The 17881-nt window shown below is 35.4% G+C and overlaps 1 protein-coding gene across 5 annotated transcripts in view; it reads right to left on the bottom strand.

Annotated features, from left to right (window-relative positions):
• VMP1 (vacuole membrane protein 1) overlaps positions 1 to 17881 on the bottom strand; it is a 128485-nt gene that overhangs the window by 22483 nt on the left and 88121 nt on the right. For all 5 annotated transcript variants that reach the window (XM_065896605.1, XM_065896606.1, XM_065896607.1 and 2 more), the window contains 2 exons: positions 5618 to 5698; positions 785 to 901 (listed from right to left, as the gene is read on the bottom strand). In XM_065896605.1, coding sequence (XP_065752677.1) covers positions 785 to 901; positions 5618 to 5698 — 198 coding nt within the window. The remainder of the gene's footprint in view (positions 1 to 784; positions 902 to 5617; positions 5699 to 17881) is intronic.

The following is a 17881-nucleotide window of genomic DNA, read 5'->3' on the forward strand; positions in this document are numbered from 1 at the left end:
TATACCACACCTATCGATTCGTATCACAGTCCTAGAAGCATATATCCATTTCCTCTCATTTAAGTTATTGGTCTCTTTTCTCTCCTCTATTTACACACACACACACACACACACACACACACACACACACACACACAGCCCTATCCTAAAGATTTTGTTAAGAGTGTCTTTGAAGACCAACAGATTCTCACATCTCTAACCAAAACCCACATCTCTTCGCCTCCTCAGGGCCCCTTTCTTCCCCATTGTCCACATTAACATCTGGCTGGTATTTTGTAAAAGATATTTGTGCCTTGAGAGGAAGTGTTATATATAGAATGTGAGAAAGAAAAGTAGAATTAATGAAAAGGACTACTTCCTCAGCCTATGGTCAGTAAGGATAAAACATCTTTGGACTACGTATGTTAATATGGTGTGCAATTTTCCTATATAGGAACACTATTTTCGTTTGGTAAAATTCTTGGATAAACAGTTTCACAAGGCAAAAGTGAAATAAAGAAAGAAAGAGAGAAAGGAACGGAGGGAGGAAAAAAGAAGGAAAGAAATAAAACAAGGAAAAAAAAGAATAAAGGGGAACAACTTTCCAACAGGAGTAGGGAAAACCTGCCCGAAATCCACTAACTTCCAAACGATGTTCCGTGGCTGAATACCTAAGCATGCTACCAACCAAGAAGCAGAACCAAAATCTTAACAATTTGCCTTGGAGAGAGCAAGGAGAATATGTTTTCAGTGTCTTTTAAGGGGTTCATCATCATTAAATAGGGAGTCAAAAGGGTATAATTACCTGGATGTGCATTTTAATTATTGCTTTTCCAATCAGGGTTGCACCAAAAAAAGTCCAAAAAGGTACAAGAAAGTGTCCACATGTTATTCCAGCCAGATCAAACAGAGGATTTGGAATCTATTTAAAAAAAGAAAAAATTAAAATGGAACGTCCATAAATAATCCAAAAACAGTTTAATTTTACCACCTATAGGTGTGTGGAATTATGTGTTAAGCCTTGTCTACCACTGGAAAGAGAGGTATGGGTTCCCTGATCAGTACTAGACTGTCTGGATAGTTTGACAAGTATTCTAATGTCTCTATAAGTTGTGTCATATATTCATCCCAGGCGGTTGCTTAATTTGTTCAAAGCAAACACAGCTGTCCTTTTGTTTGCATTACTTATGACTAATGCCCCATAAATATACTTTTTTTCATCACATTAAAACTGGATAAAGCCAATGTATCAACAGGAATTTAATTCCATTCAGTAGATACTTGACCATTTGGTAGCTGTTTAATAAGGTGAGGTATAAATGAAGAAAAAGATTATCTAGAAAGTACTCACATCTACAGAAAACATTCTTGTAAATTCACAAATACATTTATAGGTGGCCGTGCTTTCATTTCTCAACATAAAGTAAAATACAAATAATGAATTTTTTTTATCTATGACAGCCCAAGGCCATGGGGTCATGCGATTCATTCTAGGAAGAAAATCAAGGGTGGAAATACAAGAGCACAGATTCAGCTGTTGTGAATACTCAGTCCCAGACAAAGAAGTGATTCACAACAAATACCTTTTCTGAACATTCCCACGTTTCAAGAATGCTAATAGATAATTTCATGTAAAAATGCAAAGAAACCACAAGCTCTTTTTGAGCACTTCATCCATTTTTCTCCCACAGAGGTACTCTTGTCCTGTGTCTGTTGGTGGAACCATTTATAAGCTAATTAATTTATATAATTTTGTGTTTGGACTTTCAAATAAAAGCCCAGTTGTTTAAAAGATATTTGTCACAAATGTTCTTTCAAAAACAATGACATAGCTAAATCAGAATTCAAGTATTCTTCTGTTAATAAAACTCAGATTCAATAGCTTAATTTTATTTTTCTTATCCAAATTCAAATGCTTTATGCAATTTCATCTGTCTTATAACCATTTAATAACAATGTCACTTCCACATCCTTACAAGTGTCATTTCTTATATTTTCTCATATGACTCTCACAACTCCATGAATTAAAATTTTAATTGTTTTCCTTTATTATCAGGCTCCACAGCATATTGAAATGGAAATTAAAGTACACAAGATATGTAATGAGAGTAGATAAAAATTCGAAGTTTTATGTTGGATACTCTCAGAAGAGCATAATCAATGAATTTGTTGTTACATATGCATGTTACTTTTTTCAATTGTTAACTAAATACACAGAAAGGAAGATTAGAATTAAAAGAACTATTAAGTAGCTTTGAGATTTTCCCTCAATTACGAGTTTTACCTTAGTTTAAATGTTAACAAAATAACTAATTAATAAATAAACTTCTGGGCTTCTCTGGTGGCACAGTGGTTAAGAATCTGCCTGCCAATGCAGGGGACACGGGTTCGAGCCCTGGTCCGGGAAGATCCCATGTGCTGCGGAGCAACTAAACATGTATGCCACAACTACTGAGCCTGAGCTCTAGAGCCAGTGAGCCACAACTACTGAGCCCGTGTTCCACAACTACTGAAGCTCGCATGCCTAGAGCCCGTGCTCCGCAACAAGAGAAACCACGGCAATGAGAACCCCACGCACCACAATGAAGAGTAGCCCCCACTTGCCTCAATTAGGGAAAGCCCGTGCACAGCAACAAAGACCCAATGCAGCCAAATATAAATAAAATAAATAAATAAATTTATAAAAAACAAAACCAAACTTCTTCCTACCTTACCCTCTACTTACCTTCTTACCTTAAATCAAGTACACATACTTTTAATACTTTAATATAAGTATTAACAATTTCCTAGTAAAAAGTTCTTAGAGTGTCAAATCGATCTATTAATTTATGTTGGCTATTGACTATTCCTAGTCAAATATAAAGAAGATTGGCTAGTATAGAAAGTGGAATTTTAGCAGGGAAGACACAGGCATAGATGAGTGCCAAAGAATAAATATTTTTTGCTTTAATAAATCAAAGGTTCTTGTATTTTCCCCAGGAATAATGAAAGCTAACTTTTATTGAATTGTTAGGTACTTTTCTAAGGTTTCTACATCATCAACTCACTTAATTCCCAAAACAATGCTATATGATATTACATCCATTTTATAGACAGGAAAAGTGAGACAGACAGATTAAGCAGTTTGTCCAGTATTAATGGCAGCAGATCATGATTTCAGGATTTCAACCCAGGCAACATGGCTCTCACACTGTTCTCTTAGCTTCTAAACTAAGGGCATTATCGTTCTTTAGGCCTCTCAGCTTAATCCTATTCTGCTGGGCTTCCACAGCACCTTTCACTTATTATTGTATTTAAACTGTCTCCCTCACTAGACTTCAGAATCCTTGAGGAAAGGGAATACAGCTTTCACTTCTTCATCTAAGCAGTCAGGGGTTGATACAAAGCTGATGAATAACAATAAAAAATGGTTGAGCTCTGTCTTAGTTCACCTTCCAAGCACTGTGTTAGTTCATATGTATTATCTTAAATCCTCACATCAACCTTTGTAATGAGTGTCTTACTAACTCATTAAAAAAAAAAAATTATTTATTTATTTAGGCTGCACTGGGTCTTAGTTGCGGCACGTGGGATCTTCATTGCGGCATGCGGGATCTTTAGTTGCGGCATACATGCAGGATCTAGTTCCCCGACCAGGGATCGAACCCGGGCCCCCTGCATTGGGAGTGCGGAGTCTTACACACTGGACCACCAGGGAAGTCCCTATTGCCCCATTTTAAACATTAGAAAACTAGGGCTCAAGGAGAGTAAATTGACACTGAGACTACATAGCTAAGAGGCAAACCTGGTTTAGGAACCCAAGTAAGCCTGACTCCAAAACCAATTCTCATCCCACTACATCACACTACAACATACCTACACATTGCTCAAATAGTTGAGATTAATATTGTGATAAAGAGCTTCTACACTGAAAAGAAAAGTTAGATTATAAAAATTTCTAGTATTGCCAGGGTCAAAAGATGGTAATTGAGGCAATGTATAGTTTAGAATATCTCTAGAATGTTGATATAACATTAGAAATTTTGGCGCCAAATGTCTTCCCTTTTTGGCCATTTACTTTGCTAAGGTGAGGAAAGGGGTACTCAAGGATATATTCAAGTTCTAATACATAATGGATAAAGTAACTGTGGGTCAGTAGACAATAATTTTCTGAATTTTACTTATAATTGAAGCTTTTATCATATCAACCAGATACATCTAGTTATTCTGGTCAAATCTACCACTGAACTACCAAGAATTGTGTACAGACTACCAAAGAAAACTTTGACCAAAACACCCCATTTCAAATGTAACTGTATCTATTATAATAGAAAAGGACGAGGATAAACACCAACTCATCAAGGAATGTCAATTTCATAAACCTGCAATTTGAGACATTAAGTTATTTTTTTATAGAGTTATTTTTTTATATACAGTTAGTAACTTCTTTTTTCTTTTTTTAAATTTTATTTTTATTTTTGGCTGTGCTGGGTCTTCATCACTGTGTGCAGGCTTTCTCTAGTTGGGGAGAGCAGGGGCCACTCTTTGTTGGGGTGCGTGGGATTATCATTGTTGTGGCTTCTCTTGTTGCGAAGCATGGGCTCTAGGCGCGCGGGCTTCAGTAGTTGTGGCATGTGGGCTCAGTAGTCGTGGCTCGTGGGCTCTAGAGTGCAGGCTCAGTAGTTGCGGTGCATGGGCTTAGTTGCTCTGAGGCATGTGGGATCTTCCCGGACTAGGGCTTGAACCTGTGTCCCCTGCATTGGCAGGCAGATTCCTAACCACCACGCCACCAGGGAAGTCCTAATTAAGTTTTTGACACAAATAGCTTCTTAATTCACTGTAGCCAAAGATGTCCTTAACCTTGCCACAGATGTTTCAATTACCTAGCTAGGTGTTAAAGTCACTTAAGGAGGTTTTATATGAATTCTTCCTTATAACTAATGCCTGAAGCTTTGGAAAAAGACTACCTATCTGTAACTCTGGAAAGAATGAAGTCATTGTTATTTGCTTAAATGCACTTCATTATATATTCTTCATGAGAAAGATGGATTTTGTCTCTTTTTTCTTACTGAATCAAGCCATTTAGGTCTGAAGTCATCACGGTATGATGAAATGCTTGAAAGTCAATAAACAACATAGAAACCTATCCAACAGAAAACAGCTCATTTGATCAGTAAGGTGAATGATTAATAACATTATATACCTGTTAAAAGTGATAATTATTTTTTCATTCAGTCATGTACTCTTTTTTTTTTTTTTTTTTTTTTGCGGTACGCGGGACTCTCACTGTTGTGGCCTCTCACGTTGCGGAGCACAGGCTCCAGAGGCACATTTTCAGCGGCCATGGCTCACGGGCTCAGCCGCTCTGCGGCATGTGGGATCTTCCCGGACTGGGGCACGAACCCGCGTCCCCTGCATCGGCAGGCGGACTCTCAACCACTGCGTCACCAAGGGAAGCCCCAGTCATGTACTTTTAAAAACAAATTGGATTGAAATATAAATCTACTATTTTTTTTTTTTTAAAGAAGATGTTGGGGGTAGGAGTTAATTAATTATTTTTGCTGTGTTGGGTCTTCGTTTCTGTGTGAGGGCTTTCTCTAGTTGTGGCAAGCAGGGGCCACTCTTCAGTAAATCTACTATTTAAATACAATTCACTTACCGAAGCACAGGCCAAAATTCCAAAAAATCCAACCTTCTGTACTAGGTTTTGAACTGCCAGTTTAGCCCGGGAGGCGAAGTCCTGTATAAAAGGAGGATATCAAAACATTAATGAAAAGTAGAAGAAAGAAAGAAAGATGGCTCTTTACAGAGTTTATAATATCAAATGTCTCATAGTCTGAAAGCATTGATTCATTTAATAAGATGAATGATTTAAAAAAAATCACAGCAGGGTGCACTGAAAAACATGCAAATAAAATCTTGATAAAACATTAACTACACATCCTTAAAGATGAACTTTTATCACATTTCAAGAATAAGCCAAAACACTGTTACTTTATTTTTTGGGTTCTCTCTGGATTAGCTAGGGATGAACAAAACGTTATAAACCAACCATGAACCAACCCATTCTTTTGGAAATGCTAGTCTACCACATATCTCTTTCTCTTTCCTTTAATTAACTCATCAGACTTACTCCCTCATTAATATCAGGGTAGGAAACCACAGGATTTTTCAAGATAGCCAATGAAGACACCTCTACTGATCATTGGCCAAAAGATGGAAAAAAAACAGTTATGTGGCAATAACTAACCATTCATTACCCCACAAAACAAAGAACATCCTACATTTACACAGTTTGTGCTAGTTATATAAAACGGTTTTCACAAACATTCTACTGGAGCCTTTCAATAATTCTCGGGTGTAGGCAGAGTAGATACTTAAGGCTCTAAAATCACTGCTCTTTTTATTTCACTCTTCTACCTCCCAGGCTGAAACATGCATTTGGCTGGCCAATTTATTTCCACGATTTTCTTCTTCTAGCATGAGGATGCTGTAATTATATATATTTTTTCTTAAAAGTACCAGTCTGAAATTTGACTTTACCTGTTTTCTGGTTTTGAAACTGTATATACTCCAATCAAAATTTCAATGAAAATAATTGATACAATTAAAAGATATTAGCTAATGTGTGAATGTCTTTTTAGAAGTGTTCACGTCATAGAACACTCCTCTCTCTTTAGCTCAACATACTCTAATAGTCAACAATCTTATAGAATGATCATAATATAAATGATAGAAGGTTCCTTCATAGACCAGGAAGAGGGTTTAAAGCACTTCCCTAATCTACAACAGAAGTTGTAGATTCAAAAAACAAACACACAAAACCACTTTAACCCATAATATTATGTTGAACAGCTGTATCAAAGTGCAACAGTGAAGACTGAAATTAAAAAAAAAAAAAGACCTTCCACCTACTTACTTGCTGAGGATGGTGAGAAAGTCAAAGGAATTAAACCAATAATATATATTTGAAAAGATATTAACAGGGCTTCCCTAGTGGCACAATGGTTAGCAGTCCGCCTGTCAATGCAGGGGACACGGGTTCGAGCCCTTGTCCGGGAGGATCCCACATGCAGGGGAGCAACTAGGCCCGTGCGCCACGACTACTGAGCCTGTGCTCTAGAGCCCAAGAGCCACAACTACTGAGCCTGCGTGCCATAACTACTGAAGCCCACGTGCCTAGAGCCTGTGTTCAGCAACAAGAGAGGCCACTGCGATGAGAGGCCCATGCACCGCCACAAAGAGTAGCCCCCGCTCACCACAACTAGAGAAAGCCCGTGAGCAGCAACGAAGACCCAACACAGCCAAAAATAAACAAATAAAATAAATTAAAAAAAGAGATATTAACAGATATTAACAGTTAATACAAATACTTTCAAGTTCAAACATATAGGCTATTAAAGTTAATCATTAACTAAATTCTACAATGCAATTTTGTAATTTTGCAGTGTATTTTCAAAGACAGAATTTTTCTTTTTGGGATTAGGCTTACTCATCTAGTAAATAAAATATATCAGATTTAATATTTTTAAACAACTAAATTACTGCTGCAAAAGGTTCTCTATTTTTTTCATATTTCTAACTGAACATTTAATTTTTTTTCTTAAATTAACATTGACTGCATTAAGAGTGAAATACTGATTTTATTGACTTAAAAACTGGTTAGGAATATATAATGAAATCAGTTTTCCTATATAACTTATTTAAAACTATACATCCAATTGTCTTGAATAATTTACATAATTCACAAATTACTAAATTTGTAATTCATCAGAGCACTAAATAAAAACTGGCCATAATGAATAGAAATGTTTTGAGTTTTAAAATTACCAAATAATACTATTATATTATAAATTAGTTATGAAATTTTAATTAATATAGCCGAAGAGTTAAAAATATAAATTCAGGAAAACGCCTTCCTTCACAGCCCTTGATATCGTCATAGCAAATCTACTTTAGTGAAAGATGGTACTCAATTGTGAAGAAAAAGTAAAACAAAGAAAACAAAAACTATACAAATTTTATTTTAAAGACAACAAAACTTTTTATAAACCTATTTGCCAAGTCAGACTAATGTGGGAACATTTTTCTATCGCAGCATTTATGCAGTCTTCAGTATATAAAATTACAAAAAAATAGTTTTCTGCATAAAATAGTGTAGACAAGATCAACAAGGTGTTGTATATAAAAGGTATGCTATCCTGTTTTCCTTTATCTTAATTTCAAGGCTTTAGATTCTTATATTTATTTCAACCAAGTGACTATGATAGTGTCATCATTTTAAACTGATGGTATTTTTCTATTATAGAGATACATACACCCATACATTTAAATTGAAAAAGAGGTATGATTATACTAATTGGCTTATATAAAGGAAAAAATGTTTAACATTATGCAGATCAGCTAACATACAAACTAACAAAAATATTTAAGCCTAGAGAAGTTTAAGGAATCATATTTTTTAAAACATCCTGAAAGTAAGGAACTATTTTATCCCTTGGCAGAATCTCTTTACTTAACAGAAATTAGACAAGAAAAAAATGAAAATAAACTCCTTGTTCTTTCGGATGCCTGGGTGCCCATCATCAATTATCCTTAACAGTGCTTCAAGAATCTTTGTTTGAAGGAAAAGCGTTACTCTACCCAAATAAGTATAATAGAAAGTTCCCTTTACTCTTTTTTTTTTAAATTAATTTTTAGCTGGCATATTTTACAAGGAAAATAAGTTAAGTGCCTTTTTAATGGGGAGTTTTACTTTTTAAAAAGTCTAAAAGTCATCTAATGAAAATGGATTTCATAAATCTTACTATTACACACACACACACACACACACACACACACACATACACACCATGACCATGCTACTTTCACTTCCTATAATTTATTTTCCAGGTCTTTCACAATATTCTTGGAATTAAAATTACATTTATATATTTAAAAATTCATAAAAGTTTATTTAAATTAAGCTAATAAGTCTGCACAGTTGCTTTCATCACAAGAAACCAACAGAAGCTGAGTATGCAGCTCGAGGAAGAATTTTCTTGATGTTTTTCCTTGCCAGAGTAATGAAAACAAACTCAAGGCAGCATTACACTAGTATTTGCACCAAATCTGAAATACTTCACAGTGGTAAATTAACTCATATTTAGATTTCATAAACACAACTATATTTTGTTGTTTTTATTTTAAACTTATTTCACATTTAAAGTCATATTCAAAACTTACTGATATGGGTTTAAAGGCTTTGTTAACATTTATTAAAAACATCATTTTTTAATTGTCTAAAATGTTCTACATCTTAAAGGTAATTATATGTTCCTTGTTTGTTGCTCTGCAATTTTAGAAGTTATTTTTAAACAACTTCAGTACTTCTTCATTATTTGCATTTATTTGACAGCTTTCTAATGATGTAAAGCTAACATTTTCTATGCATTAAAATATTTCTGTTTGTGTTTGCTTTTAAAGTAAAGAGAGAAAAATGTACTATAGGTATAATATTAGACAATAAACACAACTCTCTCTCTCTCTCTCTCACACACACACACACACACACACACACACACACACACACACAAAAACAGGAAAAAAAAACCTTCTTTTACTAAAGTTTAAAAAGAACAATTTCAAACAAAATTTGCTATTCTTTTTAGGCCATCAGATAAAATAAACTAGCCAAGAAAAACTGTGCACCAATAATAATAAACAACAATAATTTAAAGGAAAAGTTTAACAAATTAATATGTGAGATTCAAAATTCAAGTTAAATATCAAATTAATATTTCATTTTAATCGTTTTCTTTTTTTGCGTTTGTGGGAACTGTGTAGCAAGTTCAATTTGATTACTTACTTCCTCAATTGTCATTCTTCATTAAAAAAAAATCTGTACAACTAAAACCAAATTCCTTTTAATAGTTTCATTTCGCTGGATTCACATTTCACAACACTCAAGTATTTCACAATTTTAAGTGCCTGAGAGGGGTTTCATCCTCTAGCTCTATCTAAATAAGCAGCATGCATTTACAACTAGTAATCATGTATCATTTTCTACTTTTTAAAAGTAAATAAACAAAATACAAGTAAATAAAATTATCTTTCCCACTCCCACTGATAGTGATTATGTACGTAACCAATCATGTTTCTGAAAGTAAGAATGAGAGACACCAGGAACATTTCTCCAATGACTACAGAAGGCAGATGAAGAAAAGTTACAATAAGTCCTTACTACTGAGATTTCAAGGATTAATAAAGAAAAACAGACAATGCCTTCAAGTATGAATATTCCTGCACTACTTTTGTTTCACATTTCATCTTCCTAAGAAATATATTTAAGATTAAGAGAAGAGAAACTGTACAGCTAATTATAATAATTAGCTTGCAAAATACTAATTTTTGAACTGAAGAAGTCAACTTAGATCTAAATATATAAAATAATGTTTATCTTCAAAGGGCAACAGAAAATCTTTTCATTTTCATAAGGGATCACATTAAATTCCAAGATTTCTTTCAAAGCAACAGATAATCCCTAAACATGTAAAATGAATGCATTATTACTGGAGGTAAGTATGTATTCGGTTAATACCTTATGTTAGTTTGAGCTGAACTATCATCATCAGTGTGAGGTAACTGGTCAGCAGTTTTATAAATTAACTGCCTTCTTAACATGTTATATGTTAAAACTTCTTTTCTTTAAAATATATATATATATATTTAAAGGATTTTATCTTATTTTTATTCTTTTTGGCTGTGCCATGTGGCTTGCGGTATCTTAGTTCCCCGACTAGGGATTGAACCTGGGCCCCCGGCACTGAAAGCCTGGAATCCTAACCACTGGCCACCAGGGAATTCCCTATGTTAAAACTTCTGCTGAGCTATTGCTCTTCTTGGGTTTGACACTGAAGTGGCTGCAGGGTCAATACTAAAATCCACAGAGCAACTGTTTCAATAATTTCTTGTGTATAAAAGGAATTTGTGTTAATATCTACTGTATTTGTGAAGTTCTTTTGGCATCTAAAAATGACTTGTTAATTCCTGTGTCCCAGTCAAATATGTTGTGTCATATTATTCTCTATTAACCAGAAATGGAGCTAAATAGTAATGATGACTTAATGTTGTAAGCTGTTTCAGCATCATGGACAATCAGTCTGAAATATTAACTTGTTAAGATCCTAATAACCATGTAATTAAGTATTTTCTACAATGACTAATATTTTACACATGGTAAAGAACACAGTTAATGGGTACGATTAATTATTATCTTCACAGAAACTACAATGAAACATAACTCATAACTTTTAAATCTTTCTCCTCTTAAAAACAGAATAAAGGGCTTCCCTGGTGGCACAGTGGTTGAGAGTTCACCTGCCGATGCAGGGGACATGGGTTCATGCCCCGGTCCGGGAAGATCCCACATGCCGCGGAGCGGCTGGGCCCGTGAGCAATGGCTGCTGAGCCTGCACGTCCAGAGCCTCTGCTCCGCAACAGGAGAAGCCACAAAAGTGAGAGGCCCGCGTACCGCAAACAAAACAAAACAAAACAGAATAAAATGTTTCCTAACTGCAATTTCCTACCTGTTATCATGACTCTTTATGAGCTATTTTCACAGAAAGATATAGAGCGTTAATTTATTAAATTCAAAGTGAGCAAAATAGTTTATTTTAGTGTTGACATCCTTAACAATATCATTAATGTAACTGGTATGTTTTTAATATTGCGTATTTGAGGTCTCCTTTATATGCAGTATAATTTCAAAAGAGTCACATATCATCTTTTTTTTTTTTTTAAGGTGTTTTTGATGTTGACCATTTTTTGGGAAGTCTTTGTTGAATTTGTTGCAACATTGCTGCTGCTCTCTGTTTTTGGCTTTTTTGGCCATGAGCCACGTGGGATCTTAGCTTCCCAATCAGGGATCAAACCTGCACCCCCTGCATTGGAAGGCGAAGTCTTAACTACTGGACTGCCAGGGAAGTCCCTGTTCTTTTTTTGAATTATAATGGACTCACACAAACTTATAAGATGAAGATTGCTAAGAAACAAACTCTAGAATTACAAGATAAAGTAGGGATATTAATTTGATGAAGTAAAGTGATTGTGACAATAGAAACTAATTAATAAATTTTTAATTCAGTACCTACAGGATGCTGGATTACAAAATACACACACATTTACCAAAAAAAGTGATCAGAACAGAGTGGTGCAACTACTTTTGAAAATGAAAGTTTCAATATCCAATTTATAGCTTTTACATTATTAAATCAGAGATGATCCCTGGAATTCCTATTTAAATTGGAAATTAGGGTAGAATTCTATAATAGAGCAAATGAATACATCATATAAACACATTTCAGGAAAGCAATTTTATTCTAGAAATACAGATTTAGAACTTTTAATAAGAGATTAGAGAGTTCTCATTCAGGAGGCCAACACAGGAAGAAGCTCTTGAACTCACCTCCTCCCATGAACACTCTGAACTCACAACTCCCATCTTCTTCCTGTAGAGCAAAAGGCTTGGCTTCCCACAAACCCACACCTGATGACCCAACTTTTAAGACTTCCACCTGATAGACAGGCCCCCAAAACATCTAGATTTGAAAGTCAACAGGACTTGTGTCCATGAGACCCACAAGATTATAGTGGACTAAGAGATACCAAAATAAGAAAGTAGTATTTTTTTTAAGAAAGTAATATTAACATATCTAAAAGGAGAAATAGACAGCAATACAATAACAGTAGGAGACTTCAATACAATACTCCACTTTTACCAATGGATAGATCATCCAGACTGAAAATCAATAAGGAAACATTGGACTTAAATGACACATAAGACTAGTGGGACTTAACAGACATTTACAGAACATTCCATCCAAAAGCATCAGAATATACATTCTTCTTTAGCACACATGGAACATTATCCAGGATAGATCATGTATTAGAACATAAGACAAGTATTAATAAATTTAAGAAGACTGAAATCATATCAAGTATCTCTTCTGGCCACAGTGGTATAAAACTAAAAATCAATTTCAAGAAGAAAATTGGAAAATTCACAAATGTGTGAAGATTTAACAACACGCTATTGAATGACCAATGGGTCAAGGAACTCAAAAGTGAAATTAAAAAAATATCTTGAGACAAATGAAATTGGAAACACAAAATAGGAAAGCTTAATGGATGCAGCAAAAGCAGTTCTAAGAGGGAAATTCATAGTGATAAATGCATACATTAAGAACAAGATCTCAAACAACCTAACTTTATACCTCAAGGAACTAGAACACAAAGCACAAACTAAGCCCAAAGTTAGTGGAAGGAAGGAAATAACAAAGATCATAGTGGAAATAAATGAAATAGACTAGAAAAACAATAGAAGAAGTCAATGAAACTAAGATGATTTTTGGAGAAGATAAATTAGACAAAACTTTAGCTAGACTCACCAAGAAAAAAGGGAGCTTAAATAAATAAAGTAAAAAATGAAAGAGGAGACATGACAACTGACACCATATAACTACAAAGACTCATAAGAGTCTATTATGAACAATGACATGCTGAAAAATTGAACAACCTAGAGAAATGGACACATTTCTAGAAATCTACAACCTACCAACACTGAATCATGAAGAAATAGGAAATCTGAACAGACTAATTACTAGTAAGGAGATTGAATTAGTAATCAAAAATCTCCCAACAAAGAAAAGTCCAGGAACACATGGTTTCACTAGTGAATTCCACCATATATTTAAAGAACTAACACCACTCTTCTCAAACTCTTCCAAAAAACTGAAGAGGAGGGATCACTTGCAAATTCATTTTAAGAGGCCAGCAAAACCAAAACCAGACAAGGACACTACAAGTAAAGAAAATTATTGGCCAATATCCCTGATGAACACAGATGCAAAAATCCTCCAAAAAAAATGGAAAAATCATCATACAAATTCTCAACAAAGTGGGTCCAGAGGCCATATATGACAAAGAGGCCATATATGACAAGCCCACAGCTAATATCATAGTCTTGTGAAAAACTGAAAGCTTTTCCTCTAAGATTAAGAAGAAGACAGGATGCTTACTCTCTTATCATTTTTATTCAAATGGGAAATGAAAAAGTAAAACCTTCTCTGTTGGCAGATGACCTGATGTTATATACAGAAAATCTTAAAAACTCCACCAGAAAACTGTTAGAACTAATCAACTAATTCAGTCAAGTTGGAGAATAAAAAATCAATATACAAAAATCTATTGTGGGGACCTCCCTGGTGGCGCAGTGGTTAAGAATCCGCCTGCCAATACAGGGGACATGGGTTTGAGCCCTGCTCCAGAAAGATCCCACATGCTGCAGAGCAACTAAGCCTGTGTGCCATAACTACTGAGCCTGTACTCTAGAGCCCGTGTGCCACAGCTATGGAAACCCACGTGCCTAGAGCCCATGCTCCGCAACAAAGAGAAGCCATCACAATGAAAAGCCCGCACACCACAACAAAGAGTAGCCCCTGCTCGCCACAACTAGAGAGAAAGCCCATATGCTGCAAAAAAGACCCAATGCAGCCCAAAAAAAATCTATTGTGTTTCTATACACTAATAATGAACTATCAGAAAAAGAAATTAAGAAAACATTTGCATTTACAATTGCACCAAAAAAGAAAATACCTAGGAATACATTTAACCAAGGAGGTAAAAAACCTGCACACTGAAAGCTATAAGACACTGAGGAAAGAAATTGAAGAAGACACAAATAAATGGAAAGACATTATATGCTCATGGGTTGGAAGAATATTGTTCGAGTGTCCGTACTACTCAAAACAATCTACAGATTCAATGCAATCTCAAACAAAATTCCAATGGCATTTGTCACAGAAATAGAACAAACGATCCCCAAATCTGTATGGAATGACAGAAGACCCAGAATAGCCAAAGCAATCTTAGTAAAGATGAACAAAGCTGGGGCCATCATGCTTTCTGATTCCAAACTGTATTATAAAGCTAAAGTAATCAAAACTGTATGATACTGGCTTAAAAACTGACACACAGATCAATGGAAAAGAATAGAGAGCCCAGAAATAAACCCTCACATATATGAAATATTAATTTATGACAAAGGAGCCAAGAATATACCATGGGGTGGGGCTTCCCTGGTGGCCCAGTGGTTGAGAGTCCGCCTGCCAATGCAGGGGACATGGGTTTGTGCCCGGGTCTGGGAGGATCCCACATGCCGTGGAGCGGCTGGGCCGCTGGGCCTGCGCGTCCGGAGCCTGTGCTCTGCAATGGGAGAGGCCACAGCAGTGAGAGCCCCGTGTACCACAAAAAAAAAAATATATATATATATATACAATGGGGAAAGAATAGTCTCTTCAACAAATGGTGATGAAAAAAATTAGATAGCCACATGCAAAAGAATCAAACTGGACCCCTATCTTACACCACACACAAAAATCAATTCAAGATGGATTAAACACTAGAACATATGATCTGAAACCATAAAACTCCTAGAAGAAAACATAGGGGGTAAGCCCCTTGACTTTGGTCTTAGCAATGATTTTTTGGATATGACACCAAAGCAAAGGCAACAAAACCAAAAATAAACAAGTAGGATTACATCAAATTAAAAAGCTTTGTACAGCAAAGGAAACCATCAACAACATGAAAACACAACATAACAACTGGAAGAAAATTTTTGCAAACCATGTATCTAACAAGGGGTTAATATCCAAAATAAATAGGGAACTCACACAATTCAATAGAAGAAAATCTGATTAAAAAATAGGTAGAGGATACGAACAGATATTTTTCCAAAAAGACGCACATATGGCAAACAGGTACATGAAAAGGCGCTCAACACTAATCATCAGGGAAATCAAAACCATCATGAGATATCACCTCACAACTATTAGAATGGCTATCATAAAACAGACAAGAGATAACAAGTGTTCGGATTTCCCTGGTGGTCCAGTGGTTAAGATTCCACCTTTCAATGCAGGGGACGCGGGTTCAATCCCTGGTCAGGGAACTAATATCCCACATGCCGCGGGGCAACTAAGTCCGTGTGCCGCAACTACAAAGCCATGCACTGTGGAGCCTGCGTGCCGCAACTAGAGAAAAGCCCGCACACCGCAAGGAAGAGCCTGTACACCGCAATGAAAGATCTTGTGTGCCGCAATTAAGACGCGACGCAGCCAAAAATAAATAATAAATAAACATTAAAAACTAAAAAAAGGGCTTCCCTGGTGGCGCAGTGGTTGAGAGTCCACCTGCCGATGCAGGGGACATGGGTTCGTGCCCCGGTCCGGGAGGATCCCACATGCCACAGAGCGGCTGGGCCCATGAGCCATGGCCGCTGAGCCTGCGCGTCCGGAGCCTGTGCTCCGCGTCAGGAGAGGCGAGAGCAGTGAGAGGCCCGCGTACCGCAAAAAAAAAAAAATAAATAAAAATAAAAAATAAAATAATAAAAAAAAAAAGAGATAACAAGTGTTGGCAAAGATGAGGAGAAAAAGACGTGCACTGTTGGTGGGAATGGGTACAGCCAGTATGAAGGGTACTTGAAAAATTAAAATTAGAACTACCATATGACCCAACAATTTCACTTCTGGGTTTTGGTCCAAAAGAAATGAAATCACTATCTTGAAAAAATATCTGCAACGCACCCCCCCCCAGGTTTATTGAAATATTATTACTTACAATAGCCAAGACATGGAAAGAACCTAAGTGTCTACTGATGGATGAATAAAGAAAATGTGGGATATATACATAAAGATAGAAAGACACACATTGTAATATTATTCAGTCATAAAAAAGAAGGAAATCTTGCCATCTGCAACAACATGGATAGATTTAGAGGGCATTATGTTAAGTCAAATAAGTCAGAGAAAGACAAATACTATATGATCTCACTTTATATGTGCAATCTAAAAAAAAAACCCTGAGATCATACATACAGAAAACCAGGTTGGTGACTGCCAGAGGCAGATGGATGGAGGATGGGTGATACGGGCATAGGTGGTCAAAAGGTACAAACTTCCAGTTAAAAGATAAATAAGTTCTGGGGATGTAATGTACAGCATGGTGATTCTGATTAACAGGACTGTACTGTATATTTGAAAGTTAAGAGAGATCTTAAAAGTTCTCATCACAAGAAAAAAAAATTTGTAACAATATGTGGTGATGGATGTTAACTAAACTTATTGTGGTAATAATTTTGCAGTATATACATACATCAAATCATTATGTTGTACATCTAAAACTAATACAATGTTATATGTCAATTTATCTCAATTAAGAAAAATAAGGATTCAGCAGTTAAAAAGAAGGAAAAAAAACAATAAGGAAGTAATGGTTCCTTAGATGGTTCACAGATGGGGCAAAAATCAAAACTGTAAATAACAAATATGAGAAATCTGTGTACTCCAATGTGTAACGAGTAAACATTTGTTTTATTGTCTTCATATCCCATCCGGTACACTACTTTTTAGGAAGTTAAAAATAATGATTATAAAACAGTATTGGATTTTCTAGCTAGAATTATTTATTACTTGCTTTTGTCATTATCTAAAAATGGGATATGGTTTCCTTCTCTCTGACACATTAAAAATAAAATTGAAGAACATAAACACCATCTTTTCCCCTTTGAAAAAGGGGGGATTACACATAAAACATATACATATAAAAATCAGATCACACATTAATCAAAATCTATGAAGTCATGTCTAAAAATGAACACAAAGAAGATCTGTGTATTTTCTGAAACAGTAAGAACCATTTATTTTGGCAACTAGCTAAATTTAATACGTACTAAAAACGTGATCCATCTAGAAATCTGAAAATTCAGATTTTGCTCCTGTTCATATTTATACATTTCTATTATTTAGTATGGTTTTATTAGACTGCATATTGTGAAAATTTAGTTGGTCACAAATAGCATCTTTTTAATGAACAGAATAAAAAT

The sequence above is a fragment of the Phocoena phocoena genome, chromosome 19 (assembly GCF_963924675.1).
Source record: "Phocoena phocoena chromosome 19, mPhoPho1.1, whole genome shotgun sequence".
NCBI classification, from domain to species: Eukaryota; Metazoa; Chordata; class Mammalia; order Artiodactyla; family Phocoenidae; genus Phocoena; species Phocoena phocoena.